At 40.7% G+C, this 13,532-nt stretch overlaps 1 protein-coding gene across 2 annotated transcripts; it reads left to right on the top strand.

Moving 5' to 3' along the window:
- The first annotated feature begins 8,082 nt into the window (after window positions 1-8,082).
- Window positions 8,083-11,325, top strand: LOC116859946 (T-cell surface glycoprotein CD1a-like). 2 transcript variants are annotated; one of them, XM_032845684.1, is made up of 6 exons: window positions 8,083-8,374; window positions 8,947-9,213; window positions 9,903-10,181; window positions 10,311-10,589; window positions 10,922-11,012; window positions 11,156-11,325. In XM_032845684.1, the coding sequence occupies exons 1-6, from the start codon at window positions 8,314-8,316 to the stop codon at window positions 11,199-11,201; spliced, it is 1,023 nt and encodes a 340-aa protein (XP_032701575.1). In that variant the 5' UTR covers window positions 8,083-8,313; the 3' UTR covers window positions 11,202-11,325. The 2 variants fall into 2 exon arrangements, with proteins under 2 accessions (XP_032701575.1, XP_032701576.1); XM_032845685.1 differs by having other exon boundaries at window positions 11,160-11,325.
- Window positions 11,326-13,532: the final 2,207 nt, after the last annotated feature.

Consider the following 13,532-nt stretch of genomic DNA (forward strand, 5'->3'; position numbering starts at 1 on the left):
TATTTTCATGGGTTGGAAGAAAAATATTGTTAGCATGTCCATACTACCTTACAAAACAATCTATAGTCTTAAAAGAATGCTTATCACAATACCAACAACATTTTTCACACAACTAGAGCAGACAATCCTAAAATTCGTAAGGAACCACAAAAGACTCTGAATGGCCAAAGCAATCTTAAATATATATATATATATATATATATATATATATATATATATATATCTATCTATCTATCTATCTATATCTGGGGAGGTAGATCAGAAGATAAACCAGGGAGGGGAGGTGGCTTACTTAAGGAGGATACTGGAAATTGTTACATGCAGAAGAAAGCAAAATCAGAACTTTTAGAAGTCTGCTACACTTGGCACATCCCTGGATTAAAGGTATTCAAGTGGTGGGAGGGGCATAATCCCAGGTGGGACAATATGGTCTCAGGATCCTGGGGTCACAAAAAGAATGGAGGTGACTGATGGTGGAAGAGTTCCAAGCATCAGAGCAGGGAAGCTACTGAAAACAGTGAGTTAAGTGCTGGCTTTCTGCTGGGTGTTGCCATAAACCACAAGCGGCTGTTTGGTTGCTTGACAGCTCTCTGGGGAGGGGTCTAGCAAAAGGCAGAAGCTTGGTGAAAACCCCCTTTCTTCCCAAGGGGAACAGTGTGGATGTGCACCGCAGGAGTCTGTAAAGTTTAGAGAACAGAAACTGGGTTGTGTGCCCGAGATAAAATCACTGATCACAGGCTGGATGAACAGAGACTGGACAGAAACCAGGGAGACGAGAGTGATTGACTACTTTTTGTGAGGCCTCACTGAAAAGTGGGGGACAGAAACTTTCAGCTCCAGGGCTAGAGATCAGGGTGCCACTATTTTCATTCCCCCCAACAGTGCTGAAAACATTCAGGGAGAAAAATAGCATCATATAGTGTAATCCAGAGCCACTTACACTGAGCCTGGCTCCCTGGCAAAGGGGGAACAATTCCACCAGGGCAAGGACACCTAAGAATCAGTGCAACAGGCCCCTCTGCCAGAAGACCATCAGGAAGAGCTCACTAGCAACAAGTTTACTGACGATAGAGAACTGCAAAACTTCAGCTCTTGGGGCAAACAGTATACAGCATTCAAATTTTTGTTAGTTTGTTTTATTATTCTTTAGTCTTTCAGTTTTAATTTTTCCAGCTGTTTTCTTATTTTATCAATTCTTTTTTAAGATTTTTCTTTAATTTTTACATATATATATTATAATATTGCATTATTTTTGGTTTCCTTTCATTGATTTTATTTTATTTTTGTATGGATAAGTTTTTATTTCTTTCCTATTTGGGGATCTAGTTTCTTTTAATAACAGACCAAAATACACCCAAGATCTAGTTTATTCTTTTGTTCTATTTTACTTCTTTTTAAAATTTTTTTTTCTTATTTTGTTTTGTTTCTGTTTTCTTCTGGTTTATTTTGTTTGTATTTTTCTGGTGGTATTGTTGCTATTTTTGTCTTCTCTCTCTTTCATCTATTCTTTTCTGAACATAATAAGGAGACAGAGAAATTCACCCCAGAAAGAAGAATAGGTGGCAGTACTTACTGCCAGAGATTTAATCAATATGTATATAGGTAAGATGTTGGAATTAGAATTCAAAACAATGATTATAAAGGTACTAGCGGGGCTTAGAAAAAAAAAGAAAGAAAGCATAGAAGACAGTAGAGAATCCCTTACTATAGAAATAAAAGAACTTAAATCTAATCAGGCCAAAGTGAAAAATATTATCACTGAGATGCATTAAAAAATAAAAGCTCTAACTTCTAGGATAAATGAGGCAGAGAGTCAGTGATGTAGAAGACAAAATGAGGCAGAATAAGGAATTTTAGAAAAAGTGAAAAACAACTACTGAATCAGGAGTGGAGGATTTGAGAAATCAGTGATATCACAAAGCAAAATAATTTTTGAATAATAGGGATACTATAGGGGTTTATTTGAACAAATCATACCTGAGAACTTCCCTAATCTAGGGAAGGAAACAGGCACTGAAGTCCATGAGACACAGAGAACACACTCAAAACCAGTAAAAATAGGTCAGGGAGAAATGAAGGGAGGGGGGAATTGGAGTGGGAGATGAACCATGAGAGACTATGGACTCCAGGAAACAGAGAGTTTTAGAAGGGAGGGGGCTGGGGAGACAGTGAGCCTGGTGATGGGTATTAAGGAGGGCATGGATTGCGTGGAACACTGGGTGTTATACACAAACAATGAATCATGGAGCACTAGATCAAAAACTAATAGTGTACTGTATAGTGACTAACATAACACAAGAATAAAATAGGTCAGCACCTCTACATATATTACTATGTATGTAGAAGCCTGCAAATTTCAGAGACAATGACAAAATCCTGAAGGTAGCTCAGGACAAGAGGTCCTTAACCTACAAATGTAGAAACAGAAGGCTGGCATCAGACCTGTCCACAGAGAGCTGGCAGGCCAGAAAGGACTGGCATGATATATTCAAGGTGCTGAATGGGAAAAATATGCAGCCAAGAATACTTTATCCAGCAAGACTGTCATTCATAATAGAAGGAGACATAGTTTCCCAGACAAACAAAAACTAAAGGATTTAGTGAAAACTAAGCCAGGCCTGCAGAAAATATTAAAGGGGATCTTTGAGCGAGGAGATAGTGCAAAAGTAACAAAAATCAGAAAGAAACAGAGACAATCTACAGAAACAGTGAGTTTATAGGTAATACAGTGGTACTAAATTCATATCTTTTAATAGTTATTCTGAATGTAAATGGGCTAAATGCTCTAACCAAAAGACACAAGGAATCATACTGGATAAAAAAGTTTTAAAAAAGATCTGTTGATATGGTGTCTATGAGAGACTCATTTTAGACCCAAAGATAGCTCTGGATTGAAAGTGAAGGGGTGGAGAACCATTTATCATGCTAATGGACATCAAAAGGAAGCTGAAGTAGCAATCTTATGTCAGACAAAATAGATTTTAACCCAAAGACTGTAATAAGAGATGAAGAAGGACAGTATATCATAATAAAAGGGTATATCAACAAGAAGATCTAACAATTATAAATATTTATGCTCCTAACATGGGAGCAGCCAATTATATAAATCAAGTAATAACAAAATAAAAAAAACAACATAAAAATAAAAATAACATAATAAATGAAACATAAAAACATAAAACATAAAAACAATATAAAAATAACAAAATAAAAAAAATGGATAATAACATAATAATAGTAGGGGATTTAACACTCCAGTCACAGCAATGGACAGATCATCCAAGCAGAAGATGAACAAGGAAACAATGGGTTTGAGTGACACAGTGGACGAGATAGACTTCACAAATATATTTGGAGCATTTCATTCCAAAGACACAGAATACACATTCTTCTTGAGTGCACATGGAGCATTCTTCAGAATAGATCACATACTGGGTCACAAATCACGTCTCAACCAAAACCAAAAGATTGAGATTATACCATGCATATTTTCAGACCACAATGCTTTAAAACTTGAACTCAATCACAAGAGAAAATTGTTGTTGTTGTTCTTCTTGTTGTTGTTTAATGAACTTTTGGGACTTCAAGATAAAAAGCTTCTGCACAGCAAAGGGAACAGACAACAAAACAAAGAGGCAACCCACAGAATGAGAGAAGATATTTGCAAATGACATTACAGACAAAGTGCTGATATCCAGATCTATAAAGAACTCCTCAAGCTCAACACCCCAAAAACAGATAACCACATCAAAAAATGGGCAGGAGACATGAATAAGAGAAAATTTGGATGGAACACAACTATATGGACGTTAAAGAACATCCTACTAAGGAATAAATAGGTCAACCAAAAAATTAAAGAGTAATTAAAAAAAATACATGGAAACAAATGAAAATGAAAACATGACCGTTCAGAACTTTTGGGATGCAGCAAAGGCAGTCCTAAAAGGGAGGTATATAGCAATACAGACCTTTCTCAAGAAATGAAAAATGTCTCAAATATAAAGCCCAACCTTATACCTAAAGGAGCTGGAAAAAGAACAGCAAATAGAGCCTAAATGCAGCAGGAGAAGAGAAATAATAAAGACTAGAGCAGAAATCAATGATGTAGAAATCAAACTAACAGTAGAACAAATCAACCAAACTAGGAACTTGTTTGAAAGAATTAATAGGATCGACAAACCCCTAGCCAAATTTATCAAAAAGAAAAGAGAAAGGACCCAGGTAATGAAATCATAAATGAAAGAGGAGAGATCATAATGAACACTGAAGAAATACAATTATAAAAGAATATTATGAGCAATTATGTGCCAATAAATTAGGCAATCTGGAAGAAATGGATGCATTCCTAGAGACATACAAACTACCAAAACCAAAGCAGGTGGAAATAGAAAACCTGAACAGACCTGTAACCAGCAAAGAAACTGAAGCAGTAATCTATACTCTCCCAACAAACAAGAGGCCATCAGGGTCAGATGGCCTCCCAGTGGAATTCTACAAACATTTAAAGAAGAATTAATACCTATTTTTCTGAAGCTGTTTCAAAAAGAAATGGAAAGAAAACCAAACTCATTCTATGAAGCCAGAATTACCTTGATCCCTAAACCTGGCAAAGACCCCAGCAAAAAGGAGAATTACAGATCTATATCCCTGATGACCATGGATGCAAAAATTCTCACGAAGATACTAGCCAATAGGATCCAAAAGTACATTAAATGGATTATTCACCATGACCAAGATTTATTCCCGGACTGAAAGGATGGTTTAACATCTGCAAATTGATCAATGTGATACATCACATTAATTAAAAAAAAAAAAGGAAAAGAAACATATGACTCTCTAAATGGATGCAGAAAAAGCATTTGACAAAATTCAGCATTCCTTTCTTGATAAAAACTTTCTTCAGTATAGGTAGAGGGACCATACCTCAATATCATAAAAGCCATATATGAAAAACCCACAGCAAATATCATCCTCAAGGGGGAATAAATTAGAGCTTTTCCCCTAAGGTCAGGAAAATGACAGTGATGGCTATTCTCACCACTGTTGTTCAACATAGTACTGGATATCTTAGCCTCAGCAATCACAACAAAAAGAAATAAAAAGTATCCAAATTGGCAATTTTCACTCTTCACAGATGACATGATACTCAATGTTGAAAACCCAAAGACTCCACTCAGAAATTGCTAGAACTCATACAGGAATTCAGCAAAATGGCAGGATATAAAAATCAATGCACAGAACTCAGTCACATTTCTATACACTAATGATGAGGCAGATGAAAGAGAAATTACGAAATCAATCCCACTTACAATTGCATCAAAAACCACAAGATACCTAGGAATAAAACTAACCATAGGGGTAAAGGACATGTACTTTGAAAACTATAGAACACTTATGAAAGAAATTGAGGGAGACACAGAGAAATGAAAAAAAAAACAAAACAAAACATTCCATGCTCATGGATTGTTTATGTTGCCCAAAGAAATCTACACATTCAATGCAATCTCTATCCAAATATCATTGACATTTTTCACAGAGCTGGAACAAATGATCCTAAAATTTGTATGGAACCAGAAAAGACACAAAATAGCCAAAAAAAATGTTGAAAAAGAAAACCAAAGTTGGTGGCATCACAATTCCAGACTTCAAGCTGTATTACAAAGCTGTAAGCATCAAGACAGTATGTTACTGGCACAAAAACTGACACATAGATCCCTGGAACAGAATAGAGAACCCAGAAATGAACCACAACTCTATGGTCAACTAATCTTCAACAAAGGAAGAAAGAATGTCCAATGGAAAAAAGACAGTGTCTTCAACAGTGTTGGGAAAATTGGACAGACACACATGGAAGAATGAAACTAGACCATTTTCTAACACAATACACAAAAATAAACCCAAAATGGATGAAGACCTAAATACGAGACAAGAATCCACCAAAATTCTAGAGGACACAGGCAGAAACCTCTTTGACCTTGACTGCAGCAACTTCTTGCTAGACACATTGCCAGAGGCAAGAGAAACAAAATAAAAAAAAATGATTTATTGGGACTTCACCAAGATAAAAAGCTTTTGAACAGCAAAGGAAACAGTGAACAAAACTATCAGTCAACCTACTGAATGTGAGTAGATATTTCCTAATAAAATATTTATTAAAGGTTTAGTATCCAAAATACATGAAGAACTTAGAGAACTCAACACCAAAAGAACAAATAATCTGATTAAAAAATGGGTGGAAGACATGAGTAGGCATTTCTCTAAAGAAGACATCCAGATGGCCAACAGACACAGGAAAAAATGCTCAGCATCTCTCATCATCAGGGAAATGCAAATCAAAACCACAATGAGATATCACTTCACACCTGTCACATTAGCTAAATTCAAAAACACAAGAAACAAGTGTTGTAGAGGAAGTGGAGTTAAAGGAACTCTTGTACACTTGGTAAGAATGCAAATTGGTGCAGCCATGGTGGAAAACAGTATGAAGGTTCCTCAAAAAATTAAAAAAGAGATTTATCACATTATCCAGTAATTCTACTATTGGATATTTATCTGAAGATTGTGAAAACACTAAAATGAAAAGACACATGCACCCCAATGTTTACTGCAGCATTATTTACAATTGTCCATGTACGGAAGAAGCCCTTGTGTCCATAGATAGAGGAATACAGAAAAAATGGTGTGGTATGTACCCACAGTGGAATATTACTTGGCCATAAAAGTTACTGAAATCTTCCCATTTGCAGGAACATGGATGGAGCTAGAGTATGATGATAAGTGAAATAATCACTCAGAGAAAGACAAATACCATATGACTTCTTCGTGTGTGGAATTTAAGAAACTAACAAAATGAACAAAGGAAAAAGTGACCAAGATAAAAACAAGACTCTTATCTATAGAGAACACACTACTGGTTCCCAGAGGGGAGATGGATGGGACGTGGGGGAAATAGGTGAAGGGGATTAGGAATACATTTATACTGATGAGCACTGAGTAATGTATAGGATTGTAGAATCCCTATGCTCTTTCCCTGAAACTAATATAATACTGTTTGTTAACTGTACTGGAACTTAAAATAAACCAACTAAAGAAAAAGTAACGCAGCACACCAAGATGTATAGTTCTTTTCTTCCCAGGTAGACTTAAAATTTCCTTGATAAAGTGACTGCACTGTAAACACTGTATTTTCATGAGTGTAGTGTGGTGCTTGAATCCAGGCAGGTGTTAAGTGACTGTTTGGTGAGTGAATATATGTTAACGTAAGTTAGATGGAGAGGGTATTCTTCAGATGTTAAATGTCCTGTGGTCTCTGTGATGGCTCCTGGTTCCTCCCCTAAGAATAATGGCAGACTGGTGGTTGCTGGTGCCGTTACACAGATAATCATGGGGGAATCTGGACAAGCGAATAGAGCAACTGCTAAAAAAGAAATCCATGGGCCCAAATTGGTACCTAGGCCTAGGCTAAGTCCCTAAACCTTGCTTTATCCCTAACCTAGCTGCAGTTTTCACTGCCTCCATCAGGGAGAACTCTCTGGTCTTCAGCAGGGAGGTGTTCTTTCACATGGACCCTCTCCATTCCCCAGGGAGGGGAGGTCATCTGCATGGCAAGACCCTCTTTGCTCTCCCAATTAAGGGAATAACCGCCGAAACCCTCCTTTTCTTCTTTTTTCAACTTCCTTCCTATAAAATCTACCCATTTATACATCTCTTCAGAGTTCCCCTCTACCTGTCAGATGGGATGCTGCTCCATTCTTGAATCACTTAATGAAAACAACTGGATATTCAAATTTACCTGGCTGATTTTGGTTTTGTTTTTGTTTTTGTTTAACATAAGCAGTGAGAAGTCAGAGATGTGAATGAACTGTAGTGGGGAAATGGCAGGAAATAAAATACATGGGGGTGTCACAAGGGCAGTAGGGAAAGAGTGACAGCAGGGCCCAGGGCTGTGTGTTGGGAGCCGTGTTTTCATGGGTTATTATCTGGATGTGAAGGAAAGGCCTGAGAGGTGGGGTGATTTTCCATGTCACACAGTACTGGTTCTGTAGTGACTGAATTAGGCGATGGACAGCAGGATGGAAGCTGGTGACAGGGAGAAGCTGGAAGCCAGAGAGGAGGGTCAGACCAGGAGGGGAACTGAGAGTCTGAGTAGGCATCCAGGGTTGAGGGAGGAGCACATTTGCATTTTAGAAGAGACTCAGGGAAAGCTTGTGTGTGGAGAAGGAAGTCAGAAGAGAAGGGCTATGTGTGGGGTAGGTTTGTTAGAACAGACATCCAAGGCTGACTTGTAAGAGAAAGAAAACATCTGCAAATACAATGCTGTTTCTGCAAATTGTGTTGCTGGTGTTTCTCCTCCCAGGTGGTGACAGTGAAGATGGTGAGAACTGTGGCCCTACCCATTGGGTACACATGTGAGTGTGTGTGTGTATGTGTGTTTTTACAAGTATTTGTGTGTGTAATGTGTGAACATATGCTTGTGTGCATTTGAATATGTGTATATGTTTGTGTTGTGTAAGTATGTATAAGTATGTGTATGTTTGTGCCTGTGTACATCCCTGTGCATGTACGTGTGTGTAGGTGTGTGGGTATGTGTCTGTTTTTGTATGTGTGCATACTGTGTGCATATGTGTGCATCTGTGTATGTGGTTGTGTGTGTACATGTGTGCATTTGTGTCTCTGTGTGTGTGCACTCATGGTGTGGGTTCCTCACCATTTATCTGGGGACCAGAGTGCCAGCCTGGTTCCTTCCTGAGCATTCCCACTTCTAGGACCATGTGCTCTTTTTCTGAAGGATGGGTATGAAAGTCAGAGTTCTGGGGCAGCACATGTCTCCTGAGATAACTATGGCTTCTCTGTCCTCCAGATATTGGTTCTCCTCCCTGTACCCTCTTCTCCATTCTGTCTCCTTCCAAATGCTCTCCTATTTCTCAATCTGTTTTTTGCCCACAGCCTTCCAGAAGCCAATCTCCTTCAGAATTATCCTGACCTCATCCTTTTATAACTCTTCCTGGACACAAAATCAAGGCTCAGCATGGCTAGATGAGCTGGAGACTCATGGCTGGAACAACAAGACTGGTGCTTTCATTTTCCTGTGGCCTTGGTCCAAGGGCAACTTCAGTAAGGAGAGGTTCATAAAACTGGAAAGCATATTCCATACAAATTCCATTAGACTTCTTCAGATATTTCATTACCATGTCAACGAATGGCAGCTTGAATGTGAGTTCACTTCCCTCCAGGGTGGGATGGAGGTGGCAGGTGTATGTGCTTCCTTGAGTTCTTTCTTCCTCTAGGATAGAAACCTCTACTGGCTTCTGAATCTCACATCTCCCCATAATAAATCTGAATAACACTAATCTAGGCAAAGGGTGGAAGCCAGACCCCAATTCTGGTAAAATTTCATGTCTTGTGCTATTTCCCACCCCTCTCATTGAGTGCAGACTGAGCTCTCCAGTCCCTCACTAGTGACTCTTGACACCACCCTCTCCCTGGCCTCCAGTCAGGCACACTCTGCTCCCTCACTCTGTGAATGATTCCTTGAAATGAGTTTTCTCCACATTCAGTCCCATTAGTGAACTCTATTTATGTGTTCTCTGTACCCACTGCAATCCCTTTAACTTAGATTGTTTTTTTTTTTACCACAGCTCTCATACTGAGCCCTTCCCTATTCTCCAACCATACCATTCATGTCTCTCCTTCAACAATTGTTCCTTCTTCAAGCCTTCACCTCTTCCCCTGTCTGCATCAACCACCACTTCCCCTTTGTGTGAGTGTCCCCCCAAACCAAACCGATCTATTCCTTCCAGACCCCTAAACTTCTCCCTCTCTTCCACCATCCTTGGCTTCCATGCATGTTATTTCATTTCTTTCCCTATCCCTGTCCTGTAACTCATATTCTCTGTTCCCAGATCCCTTTCAGGTACAGATTGCAGGAGGCTGTGATTCCCACTTTGGAGACATATCAGTAGGCTATGCACAGATTGCTTATCAAGGATCAGATCTCATGAGTTTCCAGAACAGATCATGGTGGCCATCTCCAAAGGGAGGAAGTAGGGCTCAGCAGGTCTGCAGACTATTCAATCAGTACCATGTTTTCAATGAAATATTACACACCCTCCTCAGTGACACCTGCCTCCGGTTCCTGTCGGGTCTTCTTGATTCAGGGAAGGCACATCTCCAGCGACAAGGTCAGTCCTGGTCCCTCCCTCAATGAATTCTCTACTCTACACTCATAAATTTGTACCATTCCTTCAAATTCAGGGTTAGAAGGAGTCAAGAGGAGAGGGGACAAGTGATTATCTGTCCTGTGTCTGCAGTGAGACCAGAGGCCTGGCTGTCCACTGGCCCCAGTCCAGATCCTGACCACCTCCTGCTGGTGTGCCATGTCTCTGGCTTCTATCCAAAGCCTGTGTTGGTGATGTGGATGCGTGGTGAGCAGGAGCAGCAGGGCACCCAGCAAAGCAACATCCTACCCCATGCTGATGGGACATGGTATCTTCAGATGTCCTTGAATGTGAAATCCAGGGAGGTGGCTGGTCTATACTGTCGGGTGAGACATAGCAGTCTTGGAGGCCAGGACATCATCCTCTATTGGGGTAAGAAAGAGATGGGACCCACCTGGGAAAGGGGGCTGGTATTCCTCTAACAGCAGGAGAATCAGATGAAAAATAGGGAATTCTAGGGATTCCAGACCACAAAGGACCAAAAAGTCAGTAATCCAAGAAGTAGAAGACCTGAGGGTGTGGGTCCTGCAGATATGGGAGGATGTGGAGGGTTGGTGAAGGTCCATATCCGAGGAGGGATGGGAGAAGTGAAAAGAGGAAGGGCAGGTGGTGAGGCAGAGGGTGACATGAGAAAAGAAGACCAGAGAGGTACAGTTCAACCCAGATAGTTGAGAAGTAACCCCCTCTGTACACCAAACCCACAGAGCAGCCCCACTCCATGGGATTGGTCTTCCTGGTGATGATAGTGCCCCTGGTGCTTCTGGCCGGTCTGGCATTATGGCTTTGGAAGTGCTGGTAAGTCTCTGGAGCCACCTTCCTGCTCTTTCCCAAGTGTGTCCCCCAGTTTCAGTCTGTCCTCAGCCCTCCTGCTCCCAGTGCCCTTCCCCCTGCAGTCCTCATCTTCACCTGCTGCAAAGTGATTCCTCTGCTCCTCCCAGGAAGACACACTGGAGACATCAATGCACTGGCTTCCCCTCTGACTGAGATCCCAGCAGCCCAGGCTCCAGTACTTACCTAAACCCAGTTCAGCAGTGATGTGCTTGGAATTCTCTGTGTGCAATTTTGTCTTTCAGTTGTGCTTAATGATCAGTTATCAATATAAGTTCAGTGTATTTTAGTGGGGTTTGTTCTGTCTTGGTTCTGGAAATTAAATTTCAAAAATTTTCTCTGAACGGAATAAAGTCCCAGCACCTCCATGAGTCATCAGGCATCATATGTCACTTCTTCCCATGAGCCCTCTCTGAATTACAAGTAGACATAGTCTCTGCCTTTTGAGAATTTCTATCACATTTTCCTGTACTTTCGTAGATCTATGCCTCACTTCCTACTTCTTTTTACACCCCCAGTTAGGACCCTTCTTCCTTCCAGTTCTTAGGATTTGGGGAAATAAAGTCCATGCTTTTTTAATAATTGCATGCTTGGCAAGGTGTCTCACCTGCATGGAAAATGTCCTCAATAAAAACCTGTGTTGAATTTATGCCACATGTATAGCTTTTTTTCCTTTTAATTTCTGACAAGTTTGTAGTAGATTAGATGTTTGATGCTCTTCTGTTAAATCTTGTCACCTGGCTAAGGGAATTCTCTGGATCTTTTCTGATGTGCCTGAGCCCCTGAAGAGAAACAGAGTTTTGCCTATGACCATTCCAGTTATTTAATTGCAGAAACTTGTTGGAATGGACCTGTTGTCTGATTCCTGGGGTTGATGGCAGGGAAATGAATGTTTTCTCTTGTCCTGGATGATAATGTGTGGGGTATAAAGTCTCAAACAAGTACAAGGCATTATTCAGCACCAGAGAAGCATGCCTGAGGATGAACCCTACATGCAAGAAGGCAGAGAAATTGTGTACATGAAATTTTCCAGGAGGGTACATCTGAAGTGTTCCACCACAAGAAAGTTGAAGATAGGAACAGAAAAAGAAACAAGAGTTTCAGGAGGGAGGAGTTAATATGGTGTAGTAGTAGGAGTATCCCAAACTTGCCTGGACCCTCAAACACAGCTAGATAAATATCACATCATTCTGAATACCCAAGAAATCTATCTGAGGACTGGCAGATCTGAGGACTTGCATCAGCTAGAGGCAGAGAAGAGGCCACATCATGGAGGGTAGGAGGTGCGAAGACATGACTTGGGGGAGAAATGGATCATGGGTGCTGTGGAGGGGAGGGAATCCTGATTGAAACCAGGAGAGAGAGAGAGAGAGAGAGAGAGAGAGAGAGAGAAGTATGGAAGAGATCACACAAGGAAAACAAGTCCCAAAACTCAATGATTGGGAAAATGAGAATGGTTCATTTCTGAGTTTTTGCAACTGGTGGGGCTCAACAACTGGAGTTTTAGAGGTCTGCACCTGATGTGGAGTCCAGTGGGTGCTGCAGTGCTTCTGTGGTGGAGGGCAGGATACCAAACAGTATTCTGGTGTTTCTAATAAAAGGGTTGGGCATTTTTAATTCTACCTTAGGAAATCCAATGAAATGTCCTAGAATTCAGGGTGTCCAAAAACAATTAAGGTATATAAACAGTTATGCCTGGTCCCAAGGTTAACTTAGAGGCCTCTTCTACCAGTAGGGCTGTAACCCCAGTACTCAGAGGAGGGAGGCCATCCCTGTGCCACAGGAGCTAGATTCTTAGATAGGTGTGTGAACAAGTGTTGGGAAGGCCCCAGCATTTGGATCAAGACTCCAGAGGCCACTCCACTTCTCTCATGCACATGTAAGGAGAAGTGTTTCTAGAGGTCTGGCAGGTCCACTGCTGGTGCCCCTGTAAGTACCTGATGGAGGGCTCCAAAAGTTTTTGTCATTTTAGGGTCTCACTCCAGAGACTCCTCCTCAGGTCCCTTCAGGGCCTCATAAAAAGCCTTGTTATTAATCCAAATTAGGGTATCCATATTGGACAAAACCCTGTGATACCAAAAAGGAATGAAGCTGCTATTTTGTGGAGGGAGTATTCATGTTAAAATGAGACCCTTATGGTTGTCAGAGAGGCTCTTAGTCCTCGGAGTTAATAATAATCCTAGGATCTGAACCTTCTGAGAGGAAATTTGGGCCTTTCAAGGGGAGATCTTATAGTCCAGAAGGGAAGCTCTGAAGCACCAGGATGGTTTTTGTGTCAGAGGTGTTGTCATCGGGGCTGCAGATAAGTAAATCATTGGCATATTGAAGTAAGACACTGCATCTGGGGAGCTGAGGTGTAGAGAAGTCCTTGGTTAAGTCCTGTCCAAATGAATCTGGATAGTTCCTAAAGCCCTGAGGGAGGAGAGTCCGAGTTAGCTGTTGAGTAACCTAGTGGAGAGGTCCTGCCACTCAAAGGCAAAGAAGAGC

This window comes from Lontra canadensis, unplaced genomic scaffold, assembly GCF_010015895.1.
Source record: "Lontra canadensis isolate GAN:19392208 unplaced genomic scaffold, GSC_riverotter_1.0 scaffold168, whole genome shotgun sequence".
In the NCBI taxonomy this organism is placed as follows: Eukaryota; Metazoa; Chordata; class Mammalia; order Carnivora; family Mustelidae; genus Lontra; species Lontra canadensis.

What these genes read in the sequence shown, in the direction of transcription:
- LOC116859946 (XM_032845684.1), top strand. Translation starts at nt 8,314, where the DNA reads ATGCTGTTTCTGCAAATTGTGTTGCTGGTGTTTCTCCTCCCAGGTGGT. An exon ending in AGGTGGTGACAGTGAAGATG is followed by an intron (nt 8,375 to 8,946) that starts GTGAGAACTGTG and finishes TTTTGCCCACAG; the next exon opens with CCTTCCAGAAGCCAATCTCC. An exon ending in CAACGAATGGCAGCTTGAAT is followed by an intron (nt 9,214 to 9,902) that starts GTGAGTTCACTT and finishes CTCTGTTCCCAG; the next exon opens with ATCCCTTTCAGGTACAGATT.